Genomic DNA, 16942 nt, shown 5'->3' with positions numbered 1-16942 from the left:
TCTGTTAAAATAAAACATTTATTTGACTGGCTTGACACCCGGGTATAAATCTGTGCCCGTTGGCGGTGCTGGAGCAGGGGTTGGGGACGCGGCCACCAGCCAAGTGAAGCCTTGACGCCGTGGGCACGATGGGGCGCGTGGTGGCAGGTTCCCCTGAGGGACTGCATGGTGGCAGGGTCCCCTCGGGGACCTCATGGTGATGGCACTGTCTTTGCAGCCCAAGGAAGGGCTGGGATCGAGCGTGGCCGGTGGTGATGACATTTGGGGGTTGTTGTCACCTATCTTGCCCCCCTGGGGCTGTGTTGGGCTTTTGGTGGCCTGGCCACCCCATCCTGGTTGTCACAGTGTCCTTGTCCCCTCAGGGTCACAGCCAGGGAGGGGAAGAGCAGGGCACAGAGGCCAGCAGATGGAGTGGCACTGTGGGACATGGAGAGGGTCCTCAACCCCCTGGGGTCCGTCAACCAGCCCTGCTGTCACTGTGGCCAGGCGAGTGGTGTCCCCAGGCTGTCCCCGCACAGGGAGCAGGGTGTCTCTGGCGCAGGAGGGTGCCCACCCCATGGAGAACCATGCTGTCCCTCGTGTGGGGACACGACATCCCTCCCACTGGGACTGCGGGGACCTCACAGGCTCTTGCATCGAACGTGCACGAAGAGCGTGGCGGGGGACAGGGATGCCCCATCCTTGGAGAGCAGATGGATGTGACGGTACCCTGGGGACAGAGACGGGGGCTGAGCAGGTGGCAGGGGACCCGTCCCCGTCCCTGGGGGCAGCGGGGTGGGCACACACCCACCTTCCCTCATGCTGGCCAGGGGCAGGGTGAACTGCCCCACGAAGTCGTTGCAGGAGGTGCTGTCGTAGTCCTCCACCACAAAGCGCACCAGGGCCAGCTCGGGCACCCGCAGCTGGAAGCTCAGCGTCTCCTCCCAGCGCGGGTTGAAGCCTACAGCACCGGGACAGGGGGTGGGCGCTGCCACCGGGGCCACCCGCCGCCCAACGCAGGGACTGGCTTGACCCACCACTGCGCTCGCCCCTGCCCCAGCTCAGCTGCCATCCTGCACTGGGGTGTGCGGGGACTGGGGCAGACTCAGGGAATGGGGGTCATACTGGGGCCGGGCTGGGCAGTACTGGGGGAGTGGGGGTCATACTGGGGGCCATGATGGGCTATAGCGGGGAAAGAGGGGTCATACTGGGGCTGGGCTGGGCTGTACTGGGGAAACAGGAGTCATACTGGGGCCAGGCTGGGCTGTACTGGGGAAACAGGCGTCATACTGGGGCCAGGCTGGGCTGTACTGGGGAAACAGGCGTCATACTGGGGCCAGGCTGGGCTGTAGTGGGGGAATGGAGGTCATACTAGGGGCCATGATAGGCTATACTGGGGGAACAGGGGTTATATTGGGGCTGGGCTGTACTGGGGGAACAGGAGTCATACTGGGGCCAGGCTGGGCTATAGTGGGGAATGGGGGTCATACTGGGGGCCATGACAGGCTATACTGGGGAAACAGGGGTCATACTGATGCCAGGCTGTGGTATACTGGGGGAATGGAGATCATACTGGGTCAAGATGGGGTATATTGGTTGAATGGGGGTCATATTAGGGCCGTGATGGGATATACTGGGGGAAAGGAGGTCACACGGGGCTTGAGCTGGGTATACTGGAGGGCAGGAGGGAGCAGCACTGAGGAGAACTGGGACGTGCTGGGGCCCTGCCACTGGCGGGGATCAGGCTGTGCTGGGATGGGGCACTGCAGGACTGGGGTGCAATGGGGGAACTGGGATGTCCTGGGCACCGGTTCAACAGGGGGCAGCAGCTGCAGTGCGGGGGACAGCGGGAGCCCGAGGTATTGGGTGCCCGAGGGCTCTGCCTCCCCAGGGACCAGGGTGCCCTGGGGTGTCCCTGGGGACCAGGTGTCCTGGGGTGTCCCCGGGGATCAGGGTGCCCCGGGGTGTCCCTGGGGATCAGGGTGTCCTGGCGTATCCTGGGGACCAGGTGTCCTGGGGTGTCCCTGGGGATCAAGGTGTCCCCGGGGACCAGGGTGCCCTGGGGTGTCCCCAGGGACCAGGTGTCCTGGGGTGTCCCTGGGGACCAGGGTGTCCTGGGGTGTCCCTGAGGACCAGGTGTCCTGTGGTGTCCCTGGGGGTCAGGGTGTCCTGGGGTGTCTTGGGGTATCCTGGGGACCAGGTGTCCTGGGGTGTCCCTGGGGATCCGGGTGTCCCCGGGGACCAGGGTGCCCTGGGGTGTCCCTGGGGACCAGGTGTCCTGGGGTGTCCCTGGGGATCAGGTGTCCTTGGGTTTCCCTGGGGACCAGGTGTCCTGGGGTGTCCCTGGGGATCAGGGTGGCCTGGGATGTCCCTGAGGGCCAGGTGTCCTGGGGTGTCCCTGGGGATCAGGGTGTCCTGGGGTGTCCCTGGGGACCAGGTGTCCTGGGGTGTCCCTGGGGATCAAGGTGTCCCTGGGGACCAGGGTGTCCTGGGGTGTCCCTGGGGATCAGGTGTCCTTGGGTTTCCCTGGGGACCAGGTGTCCTGGGGTGTCCCTGGGGATCAGGGTGGCCTGGGATGTCCCTGAGGGCCAGGTGTCCTGGGGTGTCCCTGGGGATCAGGGTGTCCTGGGGTGTCCCTGGGGACCAGGTGTCCTGGGGTGTCCCTGGGGATCAAGGTGTCCCTGGGGACCAGGGTGTCCTGGGGTGTCCCTGGGGATCAGGGTGCCCCTGCGGACTGGGTGCCCTGGGGTGTCCCCGGGGACGGGTGGCTGGGCAGTGGTGGCCCCACAGGTGCTCACCATTGTTGAGCTTGTGGTGAGTCTGCTGCTTGCTGCAGTCAGCTGGGACACCGTGGATCTCCACCCGCACGAAGGGGTCCACAATGGAGCTCCCCTTCTCCCGGTTCAGCTTGGGCAGCTGCTGCGCTGTGATCACCTGGGGACAGAGGGTGCTGAGGGCCGGTGGCACGGGGTGGCAGACCCCAGGAGAAGGGAGTTGGGTGGCTCATGGCTGGGTGCAGGGACAGTGTTGGTGTCCCCAGAAGGGGTGTGGGTGGCAGAAAGCTGGATGTGGAGATGGGTTAGATGTCCCCAGGAGAAGGAACATGGGTGGCACATGGCTGGATGCGGAGAAAGGGTTGGTTTCCCCAGGAGAAGGGACATAGGTGGCACATGGCTGAGTGTGGGGACAGGGTTGGTGTCCCCAGGAGAAGGGACGTGGGTGGCACACGGCTGGGTGCAGGGACAGGGCTGGTGTCCCCAGAGCGGACGTGGGTGGGACCTGGCGAATGTGGGGTTGGCATCACCCAGAACTGATACAGGTGACACCTGGCTGGACATGGGGTTGGCATGACCCAGAAGGGACATGGGTCGCACCTTGTTGGGTGTGGGCTTGGTTTCAACTGGGAAAAGGGACGTAGGTGGCACCTGGCCAGGCATGGCAATGTCAGGGGGTGTCACCCAGCAGGGAAGGGGGTGGCACCTGCTGGGGTGTGGGGGCCGAGGGGGAGCGGGGTGCCCTCACCCTGACGTGCAGCGCCAGGCGGTGGTGCCCCTCTCCGGGGGGGCTGCGCAGACAGGGGGGCTTCAGCACGTAGCCACAGCACCCATTGCCCAGGAACCGCCCGGCGTTCAGGTCCATCTCGTAGCCCGGCGTCTGGAAGTTGAGGGCCACTGTGGGGACAGGGGGAACGGGGGGTGTCAGGGTGGGTGATGGCTCCGTGGGGGGTGGGGGTGTCAAGTCACGGGGTGTCTCCTGGGGGCTGCGGGGTCTCACCCAGCTGGCAGCCGGCGTTCCACATCTCCTGGGGGTTGTAGTTGGAGGAGTTCATCTTCAGCCCCAGTGGGTAGACACGGCTGAGCTGCCGCGCGTTGTACTGGACCAGTGCCGGGCCTGGGGGGGGAAACGGCTGAGCGGGGCCATTGCACCCATGGGTGCTGGTGCAGAGACCTGCCAGTGGGTGATGGTGACCCACCTGCACCCGTGTGCCTGGGGACATGGATGGAGCCCACCCAGCTGAGTGGATCCAGAACATGAAACATGACCTGGACCCTGAAACTGGACCCTGAGGTTCAGACCCCAACCCTGGAGCTTGACCTTGGATCCTTGACCCCAGACCCTGACCCCAGACCACAGATTCTGGGTGCTGACCCAGATCTTAATCTGAGCCCTGGACCCCAGGCCATGACCCTGGATCCCAGCCTTGACCCCGGATCCTGACCTTGACCCCACACCTTGACTTTAGACCCCAGACCGTGGCCCTGGACCTTCACCCTGGATCCCAGACCCTGACTCCAGATCATGACCGTGGACCTCAGACTCCAAACCCAACCCCCAGATCGTGGACCCTGACCCAGATCTTAATCCCAGCCCTGGGCCCCAGACCTCAACCCTCAGCCCAGACCTTGACCCTGGACCCCAGACCTTGACCCTGGTCCCCAGACCCTGGACACCGACTCAGACCTTAATCTCAGGCCTAGACCCCAGACCCTGACCCTGGACCCTGAACCCAAATCCCAGACCTTGACCCCAGAACCCAGACCTCAGGCCCTGGACCCTGACCCAGATCTTAATCCCAGCCCCAGACCCCAGACCTGACCCTGGACCCAGATGCCACATCCCAGACCTTTACACCAGACCCTGATCCTGGACCTGTGACCCTCACCCTGGCCTCTGGCTCCAGGCCCTGGCCCCAGACCCTGATACCAGACCCCAGTCCCACCAGACCAGAGCGTGTCCCCGATCATCACCCGTGGAGCCACCCCGGTGACAGATCCCATCAGTCTCAGCCCCAGCCTGCATCCTGGTGAGGTCAGGAGAGTGGAGACACTGTCCCCGTCCCCATCCCATTGCCCTCACCCGCCTCCTTGATGAGCTTCCGAGCCTTCCTCTCGCTGAAGGAGGACATCTCGCAGGGCCGAGGGTGGCGCAGGGCGTGGGTCAGGCCAGGGAAGGGGACAGCCTGGCAGTACACCACCACGGCCGACAGCTCTGGGGCCACCTGTGATGCATCCTTAGCCTGCAGGAGCCACCATGGTATCAGGGCTACCCTGGCCCTGGTGGCCATCCACCTGCCTGAGGGTCTACAGACCCTCCTACCCTGATAGTGCTGAGACCCCCAAGGCCATGGAGACCCCCATAGTGATGGAGATCCTGAGGCAATGAAGACCCCAGGGTGATGGAGACCCCCAAAGTGATGCAGAACCTGAGGCGATGGACAGATGGACCCTGAGGTGATGGAGAACCCAAGCAGGTTGAGACCCTGAGGTCATAGAGAACCCAAGGTAATGGACAATCCAAGAAGTTAGAGACCCCAAGGTGATAGAGACCCTGAAGTGATGGACAACTTAAGATGATGGAGGACTTGAGGTGACAGAGACCTCAAGGTGATGGAGTCCCTGAGGTGATGGAGAACTGAGGCAATGGAGAACACCCACCCCAGGCAATGGAGACCCTGAGGGGTCACCCTGGAGGTGATGGAGACCCCAAAGTGATGGACAGCCAGGGTCATAGAGTTCCCAGTGCAGGCAATGGAGACCCCAGAAATGAAGCAACCAGCACAACCAGGGAAGAGGGAGGCACAGCCAAGGAGTCCCCAAGTTCAGTCCCCTCTGCCAGGCTGACAGCCACTCGCCGCCCCGACAATACCTGACCCCTTAACTCTATCACATGACTCACCTGGAGAGGTTTGATCTCCTGCAGCGACTGCAGTGACTGGAAGAGGAGAGAACAGGGCTGCATGAGGGGATGCTGGCAGTGCTCACCTGCCCTGGGCCCCAGGACTGCTGGGACACACTGGCCCTGTGGCACTGCCAGGATGCTGTGGTCCTCCAGGACCACCAGGATGCCATGATCCTCCAGGACCACCAGGATGCTGTAGTCCCCCAGGACCACCAGGATGCTGTTGTCCTCCAGCACCACCAAGATGCCATCAGCCCTCAGCACCACCAGGATGCTGTGGTCCTCCAGGACCACCAGGACACCATGGTGTCCCAGCACCACCAGGATGCCATGGTCCCCTGGTACAATAGACCTGGGAGAGCCTCTTACCCGCCTGCTGTTTCTCTCCTGCAGCTTCTCCTCCTCTTCCTCTTCCTCCTCCTCCTCTTCCTCCTCCTCAGGGTCCGGAAGGGAGGTGACACCCTGGGGCTCATGCCATGGTTCTGGCAGCTTCTTGCCCTTCACCAGAACCTTCCACTTCAGCTGCTGCGGGAGGAAGGGTCAAGCTCAGGGCTCAGAGGGAACACCATGATGAGCGGGCAGGTGGCCTTACCTCTGGGGATGGGAGGTCATGGGGGTCCTGTCCTTCCAGTGGCTCTGTCAGCAGCATGTCCCCCAGGATGGCCTTCATGTGCTGGGCCATGGTCGCCTGCTGCTCCAGCCCACAGTGGTTCTCCAGGGACAGGATGACGGGGTAGGGCGATTGCTGGGGACAGGGACCGGCAGTGCTCAGCACCTGGCACCCAGCACCCATCCCAGGGCTGCCAGCGTCAGGCTCACCTTGAAGGCATAGTCACGGATGCTCTCGATGACATCACGGAAGAGGATTTTGGAGGTGAGCGTGTGGCCATGGTAGACGACAGGTTCCCCATCAGAGCCCTCCCAGCAGTCCAGCTCCACGCAACGGCATCCTGCCATCAGTGCCCTGCCACCGCACCATCACTGGATGAGTCCCTGCGCCACCCCGGCACCCTCGAACCATGGGACCTTCTGGGCATGGAGCATCTGACCAGGGGCACCCACCTGACATAGGCTTCGGTACTGCTGGTGCCACCGATCTGGTTGCGGGTCAGGTAGGTGTTGTGGGAGGAGGAGATGAAGTAGTGGCACAGAGGCTGGCTCATGTCTTGGTGTACCTTGGTGTGCTCCTGGTTGAGGATGTCACCGGCAGCCGAGAGGAGGTACATCATGAAGCCATCCAACATCATCAGGTCCTGCTGCCTGGCTGTGGGACACAGTGGTGGGGTGTCGCAGACGGATGGCACGCCACTGGCAGGGTGGCACCCCAGGGACTGTCCACACCTGAATGTCCCCCGTCTCCCAGCAGTGCCATGTTCACCCCAGACCTGGCACTGCAGCACCCAGGGGACATGCAAGTTCCCCTGAGTGTCCCATCTCCATCCTGATGTCACTCATCCCGCTAGTGCCACATTCACCCTGGACCTGGCATGGTGGCACCCAGGGGATGTGGAAGTCCCCTTGGTGTCCCATCTCCACCCTGATGTCCCCTGTCCTGCTAGTGCCACATCTACCCTAGGGATACTACTGTGATACCCAAGAGATGTGGAGGTCCTTCATCTCCACCATGATGTCCCCTGTCCTCCTAATGCCTTGTTCATCCTGGACCTGCATAGTGGGGCCCAAGGGACATGGACGTCCCCCAGAGGTGTCACATTCCTGCTAGGCTCATGCTGCATCACCCAGGAGACATGGAGGTCCACCTGCTGTCCATCCCCACCTTCACGTTCCCTGTCCCCACAGTATGACATCCACCAGGGACCAGCAAGGCCATGTGTTGGACTGATGACACCCAGTGCCATCCCAGGGAAGGGACATGGGGACACTCCCCCAAGCCTTGGAGGACCCCATACCAGGTTGGGGGGTGACCCCCATCCCCACACCATCCATGACCCCCCTTGGCTCTGGCGGCGCCCATCCCACCATCCCACCACCACCCATGAACCGAGCTGGCCGTCCTCAGCCCTACCCTTCTCATTGAGCTCGTAGGTGCGGATGATGGTGCGGGCTTGGCGCAGGCTGGCGTCCTCGCCCTGATCCCGTAGGAAATCCCTCAGCTCCTCGGCTGACAGGACATGGTCCTCACCCGAGTAATGCCCGAAAAGCTCCTCCAGCTCCGGCCGCCGCAGTAGCCGTCGGCAAAACTCCTCCAGCTCCCGGCCCTCCAACCGCTCATTGCCCGAACGGTCGCACTCCTGATGGGACCACAGCCCAACCTCAGGACCGTCCCCTGCCCGTGAGGAGGGGGTATGGCCACCCCCTGCCTCGTCCTGCCTGTCCCCTGGGGTTGGCAATGTGTGTGATGAGTTTGGAGGGTCTCAGCTACTGGGCTGAGGGCTCGGGGATGGGGTGTGCCTAGGGGGTTGCGGGGGCATGTCCCCTCTGTCCCCCCACCCATAGGCCTCTGATCTTCCTTCCAGTCTGGGATGGAGCAGAGCAGAGGGCCGTGCCTCAGTTTCCCCAGGTGGAAAGGGACCTTGGGAGAGGCCCATGGGGACAGCACCCCATGGGGGGAATGTCACACCTTGGGGACCCACAGAGCAGTCATGGGGACAGCTCACCCCCCCTCATCATGAGCTCCTGCTCACGATGGAACCCAGCTGTGGTGGTGGACCCAGCCATTGGTGGTGGTCCCAGCCATCGGTGGTGGTGGGTGGCTTTGGGTGTGATGAGTCTGACAGTTCTCTGTGCTTGGGAAGGCGGAGAAGGAGCCAGCATTCCCTCCTGGGGACAGCAGAGGGGGACAGCAGGTGATGGAGCACAGGATGGGTACCTTGAAGAGCTTGTAGGCATAGACATCATCCATGTCAATGTTGATCATCCTCAGCATGCTCTTCACCTCCCGGAAGGACATCTTGTTGTCCTTGTTCCTGTCTGCTCTCTGCAGGACCCCGTGGATCCAGCTACGCCGGGGTAAGGAAACCACCCGACGTCACCCCCATGACTGTCCCCAACCTGTCCCCAAGCCCCTATAGCTCTGACAAAGGATATTGGTCGAGCTTCTCCGGTTGACTCATGGCTTGCAGCCGCCCCATCAGCTTGGTGAGCCCTTGCACCCAGTGGCGGGCGTCCTCCTCGCCCCGGGCGGCCAGGTCGAGGTTCTTGCGCTTGCCCTTGAAGACGAGGGTGAAGCAGTGCCGCTCGGGGAAGGCGGCACCATACTTGCGTAAACCCTCCGACTGGTGTCCCTCACGCACCCCCTCGATGTGCATCACTGAGACTGTGGGAACACGTGTAGTGATGGGGCCACCCCCAGGGGATGGAGGTGGTCCCTCGGCATTTCCCCCACCCACAAACATCCTGCTGCTGATGGACATCCTATGTGTCCCCAGGGGCACCCCAGGGGACCGGAGCTCAGCTCCTGTTGATGCTGCAGCCGGGCTTAACCCACTAATCCCAGGCGAGACAGGAGCCATGGCCGCTGTCCCCTGCGGGGATGGGGACAGGGACGCTGGCGGGCGATGGAGCTGTCTTGCAGCGGTGCCAGCTCCGGGCACCCGTCCCAGATGCGAGGGTGGAAAGAGACGGGTGACGCCGGAGAGTGGGGACAGAGTCTGGCCAGGATGGGGAAGGGACCTCGTGACAGTCCCAAGGGGGACGGGGAAGGGTGTGGGCTCTGGGGGCTCAGCGCGGGGCGTACTGGGAGGCACTGGGATGTAATGAGATGCACTGGGTCCACAGGGAAGCACCGGAAGGTACTGAGAGGCACTGGGGTTGGGGTCCTGAGTGGTGGTCTGGGTCTCGAGTGGGGGTCTGGGTCTCAGGTGGGGGTCAGTGTTCTGGACTGGGGTGCACGTTTCAGGTCAGGGTCTGGGTGTCAGGCTGGGGGGCCCAGTTCCCAGATTGGGGTCTGGGTCCTGGGTGGGGGTCTGGGTGCCAGGCGGGGGTCTGGGTGCCGGGTGGGGGTCCAAGTGGGGGTCTGGGTCCTGGGTGGGGTTCTGGGTTCCAGACTGGTCTCTGGGTCCTGGGTGGGAGGTTGGGACGTGAGTGGGGGCCAGGTCCCAGGTGGGGGTCTGGGTGGGGGTCTGGGTCCCAGGGTGGGCTCTGGTTCACACATGAGCATCTGGGTCCTGGGTTGGGGGCTGGGTCCTGGGTTAAGGGCCGGGTCCCAGATGGGGTTTTGGGACATGGGTGGGGGTCTGGGACCCGGGTGGGGGTCTGGGACCCAGGTGGGGTCCAGGTTCTGGGTTGGGGTCCAGGTCTTGGGTGGGAGTCTAGGTCCTGGGTTGGGATCTGGGTCCTGGGGTGGGGTCTGGGCGGGGGTCTAGGTCCAGGGTGGGGGTTTGGGTCCCAGGTTATACCTGGGTCCCCGTGGGCGGGTTTGGGTTGCTGCCCAGGTCCCAACCCCTTCCTGCAGCTCCAGGTTGTGCAGGATGTGGTCCAGGGTCCCCGAGCCCCCCCGGGGGACCGTCCCCAGCACCAGCACTCACAGCTCTGCTGGGAGCGAGCGCGCCTGAAGCCCCCCTCGAAGCAGACGGTCGCCCCGTCCTCCTGCAGGCGGAAGAGCCGCTCCCTGGGCTTCCCCCGGGACTTGATCTTCCAGAGTGGGGACCCCCTCAGCATCCGCTGGATGTCCTCATCCTCCGTCAGGCCTGCGGGGCACCAGCCCATGGGCACTCTGTGTGGGTACTGGAGGGGTACTGGGGGGGCACTGGGGGGTGGGAGGCTCGGTGCACATCTGTATGCACATCTGCATGGGTACACCCCTGCATATCCCATGGGATGGCGTGGCATAGGGTGGCATGGGATGGGACAGACAGAACAGGATGCAACAGAGCGGACAGGACAGGCATGATGGGATGGGATGGGACAGGACGGGACAGACAAAATGGAACAGCACAGTATAGGACAGGATGGAGGGATGGGACAGATGGGACATGAGAGACACAATGGGATGGGATGGGATGGGATGGGATGGGATGGGATGGGATGGGATGGGATGGCACAGCATTGGCATGGAATAGGATGGAGGGGTGGGACAGGACAGGATGGGATGGACAGGAGAGGGGGATGGGATGGGACAGGATGGGATGGGACAGTACAGACAGCACGTGATGGGACAAAATGGGACAGGTAGGGTGGGACAGGCCAGAGTAGGACAGACAGGATGGGATGAAACATAGTGGATGGGACACACAGGACAGGACAAGAAAGGAATGGACAGTACAGACCTGATGGGATGAGATAGGACTGGGTGGGATACCATGGGATGGGACAGGACAGGACATGGCAGACAGGGCAGGATGGGATATGATGGAACAGATGGGATGAAACAGGACAGATGGGATGGGACAGGATGGGACAGATGTGATGGGACAGGACAGACGGGATGTGATGTGATGTGATGTGATGTGATGTGATGTGATGGGATGGGATGGGATGGGATGGGATGGGATGGGATGGGATGGGATGGGATGGGATGGGATGGGATGGGATGGGATGGGATGGGATTGGATGGGACAGGGCAGACAGGAGAGGACACAGGACAAGCCACTGCCATCATGTCCCTTTGGGGCACCATGCAGCTGGCCGGGGGACACAGGGCACGGCAGCGCGGTGGCAGAGCCTGGCTACTAAATCCCAACAAAGCCACCCAAATCCTGCCTGGGGAGTGCTGGGACAGTGCCAGCAGCGAAGGTCAGGCTGGGCACACTGACAGGGTGGCCTCGGGGACCCACGTGCCCACACCCAGGCTCATGGCAGGCTGGGACTTTTCCGTCTATTCTCCAAAAAGCAGTTATTTCCTCCCTTTTTGTTCTGGCAACTACTCCTTGAGAACAGTCCCAGCGCCCATGTCCCTGCTCCGGCCGGAGACGCTGCTCCTGGGCTGGAAAATGGCAGGGGCACCCTGAGCTGGCCACGGTCTCGGGGACATGGCCACCAGCTGCCACCAGCTCTGCGCAGTCACATCCTGCCCACGGTGCGGAATCGAGGGCACCTTCGGGGGCAGGTACAGACAGACGGACACAGGGATGCACCAGCACATGGATGTACGGGCGTCTGGACGCATGGATAGGGGCACATGGGAACACAGATGGATGGACACATGGATGCATGGATATAAAGATGCAGGGATGCATGGATACATGGATGCAGGGATGTACGGGTACATGGATGCAGGGATGCACTGATGCAAGGACACACGAACACATGGGCATGTAGATGCATGGATGCACAAGCTTATGGATGCATGGACACACAGACACATGGACATATGGACACACCAATGCACAGGTACAAGGATTCCTGGACGTAGAGATGCAGGAATGTATGGATGCATAGGCACACGGATGCAAGGACAGATGGATGCATGGACATACAGATGCACTGATGCATGGACACATGGATGTGTGAATACAGAGATACAGGGATGTATGGATACATGGATGCACTGATGCAAGGACACAAAGACAGATGGATGCACAAGCATATGGATGCATGGACACACGGACATATGGGTGCATGGACATAAGGATGCACCAACACAGAGACACATGGACGCATGGACACAGGGATGCAGGGGTGTATGGATGCATAGGCTCATGGATGCACGGACACACGGATGCATGGGCATACGGATGCACTGATGCACGGACACATGGATGCATGGATACAGGGGTGGAGGGATGTACGGACACATGGATGCAAGGATGTATGGATACATGGATGCAGGGATACACTGATGCAAGGACACACAGGCATGTAGATGCATGGACACACAGACACATGGACATATGGATACGCCAATGCACAGGTACAGGATTCCTGGACGTAGAGATGCAGGAATGTATGGATGCATAGACACATGGGTGCAAGGACAGATGGATGCATGGATACAGGGGTGCAGGGATGTATGGATATAGAGATGCAGGGACAGATGGATGCACCAATGCAAAGACACACAGACACCTGGCCATGGATGCACAAGTATATGGATGCACAGACCCATGGATACATGGACACACAGACACAGGGACACACAGAGCTCCAGCAGACATGGCCGCACTGAGCTGTACAGCTCCAGGCACACGGCTGCACGCCCAAAGCCACGCGTGGGCCAACGCAGCGGCGGGACCAAAGCCCTCCCTCCGTGGCCCAGGGCCAGCTTCTGCCCTGCCCGCTGCGCCCACGCAGGATCGGGGCCGGCCGCCCCGGCAGATGCACCCTGACCTTCCTGTGCACCCGCTCCTGCCCGCGTCGCACGGGCAGCTCTGCCCCGAGCTGCGACGGGGTCAGCGGGGCCCCGAGCCGACAGCGCTGCGGGCAGCACCAGTGTGTGGGGAAAGTGAGGCAGGGCGTCAGGTGAGGGTCCCAGGGAGCTGGAGCTGAGCCCTGGGGACAATAAATACCCTGAGCAGGAGGGCTCCTGTCACCTGTGGTGTGGCCGAACCCTGCCCCCGCTGCTGCCCAACATCTGGGGCAATACATAGCTATTCTGGGGCTGCCTTGGGGACCTCTCCCAGCCACGGGGACACTTCCCGGCTGTGGTTGACCCCATCCACTTCGAGGACACTCCCTGCTATGGGGACCCCCCTGGCCATGGGGACCCATCCCTGCCATGGGGGACACTATCCACCTTGGGGACACTCCTTGGCATGGGGACACTCACGGCCACGGGGACACCTCCCCATGGTGAGGACCTCACCCAGCCGTGGGGACGATTCCCTGCATGGGAACCCTGGCTATCTTGGGGACCCCTCCCTGCCATGAGGGACCCATCTCTGCCATGGGGGGCACCATCCACCTCGGGGACACTCTTTGCCATGGGGACCCTCCTGGCTATGGGGACCTCACCCAACCATGGGGACATTTTCCTGCATGAGGACCCTGACAGTCTTGGGGACCCTCCCTGCCATGGGGATCTCCATCCACCCAGGGGACCCTTCCGTGCCATGGAGGACCCCATTAACCTCGAGGACACTCCCTACCATGGGGACCCTCCTGGCCAAGGGGACCTCACCCAACCATGGGGACATTTTCCTGCGTGGGGACCCTGACAATCTTGGGGACCCGTCCCAGCCACGGGGACCCATCTCTGCCATGGCCTTCCCCATCCGCTTCGGGGACCCTCTCAGCCACGGAGATTCCTTCCGGGACACCCCCCGGCACCGTCCCCCCTCCCCGGAGTTTCTGCCCGGTCCCCCCCCCGCCCGCCCCGTCGGGTCCCCCGCCTCCCCCCCCCCCCCCCCCCCTCGATGGGACCGGCCCCGGGACTCACCCATTTTCTTCAAGGCTCTACCGGGTCGGCGGGGGCCACCGGAGCCGTCCGACGGGGAGCGGGGCTGCTCGGCGGCGGGACGAGCCTTCCTACCGCAGATCATGGTGCGGGGCCGGTGCCCCGGTACCCCCGGTACTCCCGATGCCCCCAGTACCCACCGCGCTCCCGGTGCCGGCGGTGCCGGCGGTGCTCCCGGCCGGTGCAGCGGGGCTGGGCGGCGGCGGCGGCCGGTGCTGGGGCCGGGCTGGGGTTGGGCGGCCCCGCCGGGACCGGGGCCGGGCGCGGGGAGGTACCGGGAGGAGCCACATTTCAGCCCCGGCGGTGTTAACCGTTTGTGGCGGCCCGGGACGAGCGGTGGGTGCCGGTGTCGGTCTGCACCGGGACGGATCTGCACCGGGGTCCGGTGTGTACCGGGGGGTCGTTCTGCACCGGGAACGGGCCGGGCGTCCCGGTGTGCACCCGGGGAGTTGTTCTGCACCGGGAACGGGATAACCGGGGGGTAGAACCCGTCCGCCCCGGAACGGACCGGGGGTTCCCACCTCCCACCGGGGGTCCGCCTGCACCGGGAACCAGTCCAGGGGACACCTCGGTCTCTGCTGGGGGACCCCACTCTGCCCGGGGGGGCGCGGCTGCCTGCTGCCGGTGCCACCCCAGTACTACCAGTGAGGACCCTCCACCAGCTTTGGGACAGCAGGACCCACGGGATCCTCTCCACCATCCCACCTGGGGACAGCGGGGACCCGTGGGCCACCCCTCTGCCATCACACCTGGGGACAGCAGGGTCCCACGGCACCCCCTCCTCCAGCCTGAGGACAGTAGGGACCCACGGGAGCCTCTCTGGCGTCACACCGGGGGGACCCAGTCCTGCCATGCCCGTTCTGTCCCCACCCCACGCGCAGGGTGGCACCGGGGCTGAGGGGCCGCAGGCAGCTGGTGGGACCCACAGGTGACCGTCCCCACTGGTGGGACAGAAGAAGCGGGGACCGGCAAGGAACCGGGCAGAGAGGAGGGCGATGTCCCCAGTTAGTCCCCAGTGCCAGAGCCCCACACGTGTGTGCAAGCCTGTACGTGCGGGTGTGTATGCGCAGCTGTGCGTGTGCGCGCACAGCCGCGTACGTGTGTGTTCATGTCTCTGTGTGCACAGTCACACACTGCGTGTGTCTGTGTGCAGGTGCACATGCGTGTGTGTGTGTGTGTAACCATGTACACATATATGTGTGTATGCAGGCACACACGTGTGTGCAGCCACACACATGCATATGCACACGTGCCTGTGCAGGCACACGTGCTTATGTGCACACGTGTATGCAGCCATGTACACACGTGTGTGCATGCATGCGTGTGCGTCCATGCATGCGTGCAGCCGTGTACAGGAGTGCATGCGTGTGCATGCACACGTGCACGCACAGCTGCACGCACACACACCTGCGCAGCCACGCACCCGCCGCTGTACCTGCGCACGTGCCCGTGTGAGCGTGTGGGTGAATTTACCCCAAATCCCTGCAATTTTACACATCCCCACCTTTCCCACAGCCACTGCTTGCTGAGGGCAGGCGGGGAGGGGACGGATGAGTGACCATTGGGGAAGACTCCCCCCCACGCCCCCACCCCCGGGACCGTGTCTCCGCATTTCGGACAGGGCGATGGGTGACGGAGCAGAGACAGAGCCGGGCTATGATTTCAAGCCCGTAGCTGGGCACAGAGCCGTGTCCTTGCCACAAGGGGTAATTTTCCACAGCCCAACAACGGCTTCTTGCAAAAATCCGCGGTGCCTGCAGGGACACGGAGGCCACTCCAGGCCTGGCAGGGCCGTGGGGACCAGGAGCTGCAGGACAGGGAGAGGAAACCGCGACCGAAGGCGGTGACTTCCCCCGGGGCTGGGGCGGTGGCGGCGGCTGCCAACGGCTGTGAGACCCAGCGTGGGACGGTGGAGCACCCGGCGGTGACGGCAGAGCAGCTGGGGGCAACATCTGGGTGATACCCGTGCGCGCTGGGTGATACCTGAGTATCCTGGGGCAACATCTGGGCACCCTGAGGCAATGTTGGGGCACCCAGGGGCAACTTCTGGGCAGCCTGGGTGATATCTAAGTGTCGTGGGGAGACATCTGGACACCCTGGGACAACATCTGGGCACCCTGGGGTGTCATCTGGGCACGCCGAGTGATATCCGAGTATCCTGGAGCAACATCTGGGGACCCTGGGTGATACCTAGGCACCCTGCATGGTAGCTGAGTACCCTGGGCCAACATCTGTGTGTCCTGGGCAATATCTGGACACTCTGGCCACATCTGGGCACCCTGGGTATTGTATGAGTATCCCAGAGCAACATCTGGACACCCAGGGTGAACCAGGGCATCCTGCGTGATATATGACTGTTCTGGCGCAACATCTGTACATCCAGGGCAACATCTGGACACCCCAGGCAACATCTGGGTTCCTTGGGCCAACATCAGGGCACCCTGGGTGATATATGACTATCCCGCAGCAACATGTGGATGCCCAGAGCAACATCTGGCTATGCCTGGGACAATCTCTTATTATCCTGAAACAACATCTGTATATGCAGGGCAACATCTGGGCACCCTGGGCTGCATCTGAACGGCCCGGGGTGGTATCTGGGTGCTGCAGTTCAGGACCGGGGAAACTCACACAACATCTGGACAGCTGGGGCCACATCTGTGTTGGGGGTAGGGAGGGGGGTACAGCCATCCCTGAATCCTTTGGGGACATGGAGACACGGAGTTTTCACAGGGACAGCCCAGCGCGATGTCCCCTCCTGTTTGGGCGGAGGTTTTTACCACCCCGAGAGCTGCAAAATGTATTGAATTTATTTATGCATACTGGATCTTGCTTCGCCGAAAACCCTCAGGGAAAGCAGCCGCAGCCACCCCAAAAACCCGCTCGCAACCCCATAACTGGGCTCAGCTCCGCGGCCTCTTCCTCCCATGGGAATTGCATTGCCAGGAATTCAACAACGGAAGCAACGACCCGATGAAACAACCGGGATAA

The 16942-nt window shown here is 62.7% G+C and overlaps 1 protein-coding gene across 1 annotated transcript; it reads right to left on the bottom strand.

Moving 5' to 3' along the window:
* Positions 1-14167, bottom strand: PLCD3 (phospholipase C delta 3). The gene is made up of 16 exons (XM_082494727.1): positions 13934-14167; positions 10146-10307; positions 8707-8935; positions 8489-8618; positions 7685-7910; positions 6721-6922; positions 6478-6622; positions 6251-6403; positions 6028-6183; positions 5656-5691; positions 4837-4996; positions 3754-3870; positions 3502-3650; positions 2778-2913; positions 791-940; positions 1-709 (listed from the first exon to the last, which is right to left on the bottom strand). Exons 1-16 carry the CDS (start codon positions 14034-14036, stop codon positions 621-623), a joined length of 2343 nt encoding a protein of 780 aa, XP_082350853.1. The 5' UTR covers positions 14037-14167; the 3' UTR covers positions 1-620.
* Between the last annotated feature and the right edge of the window lie 2775 nt (positions 14168-16942).

This window comes from Vanellus vanellus, assembly GCF_965231255.1.
Source record: "Vanellus vanellus genome assembly, chromosome: 24".
Taxonomy (NCBI): domain Eukaryota; kingdom Metazoa; phylum Chordata; class Aves; order Charadriiformes; family Charadriidae; genus Vanellus; species Vanellus vanellus.
Note: the sequence above shows the minus strand (reverse complement) of the source record. Positions and strands in the feature narration are given on the sequence as shown.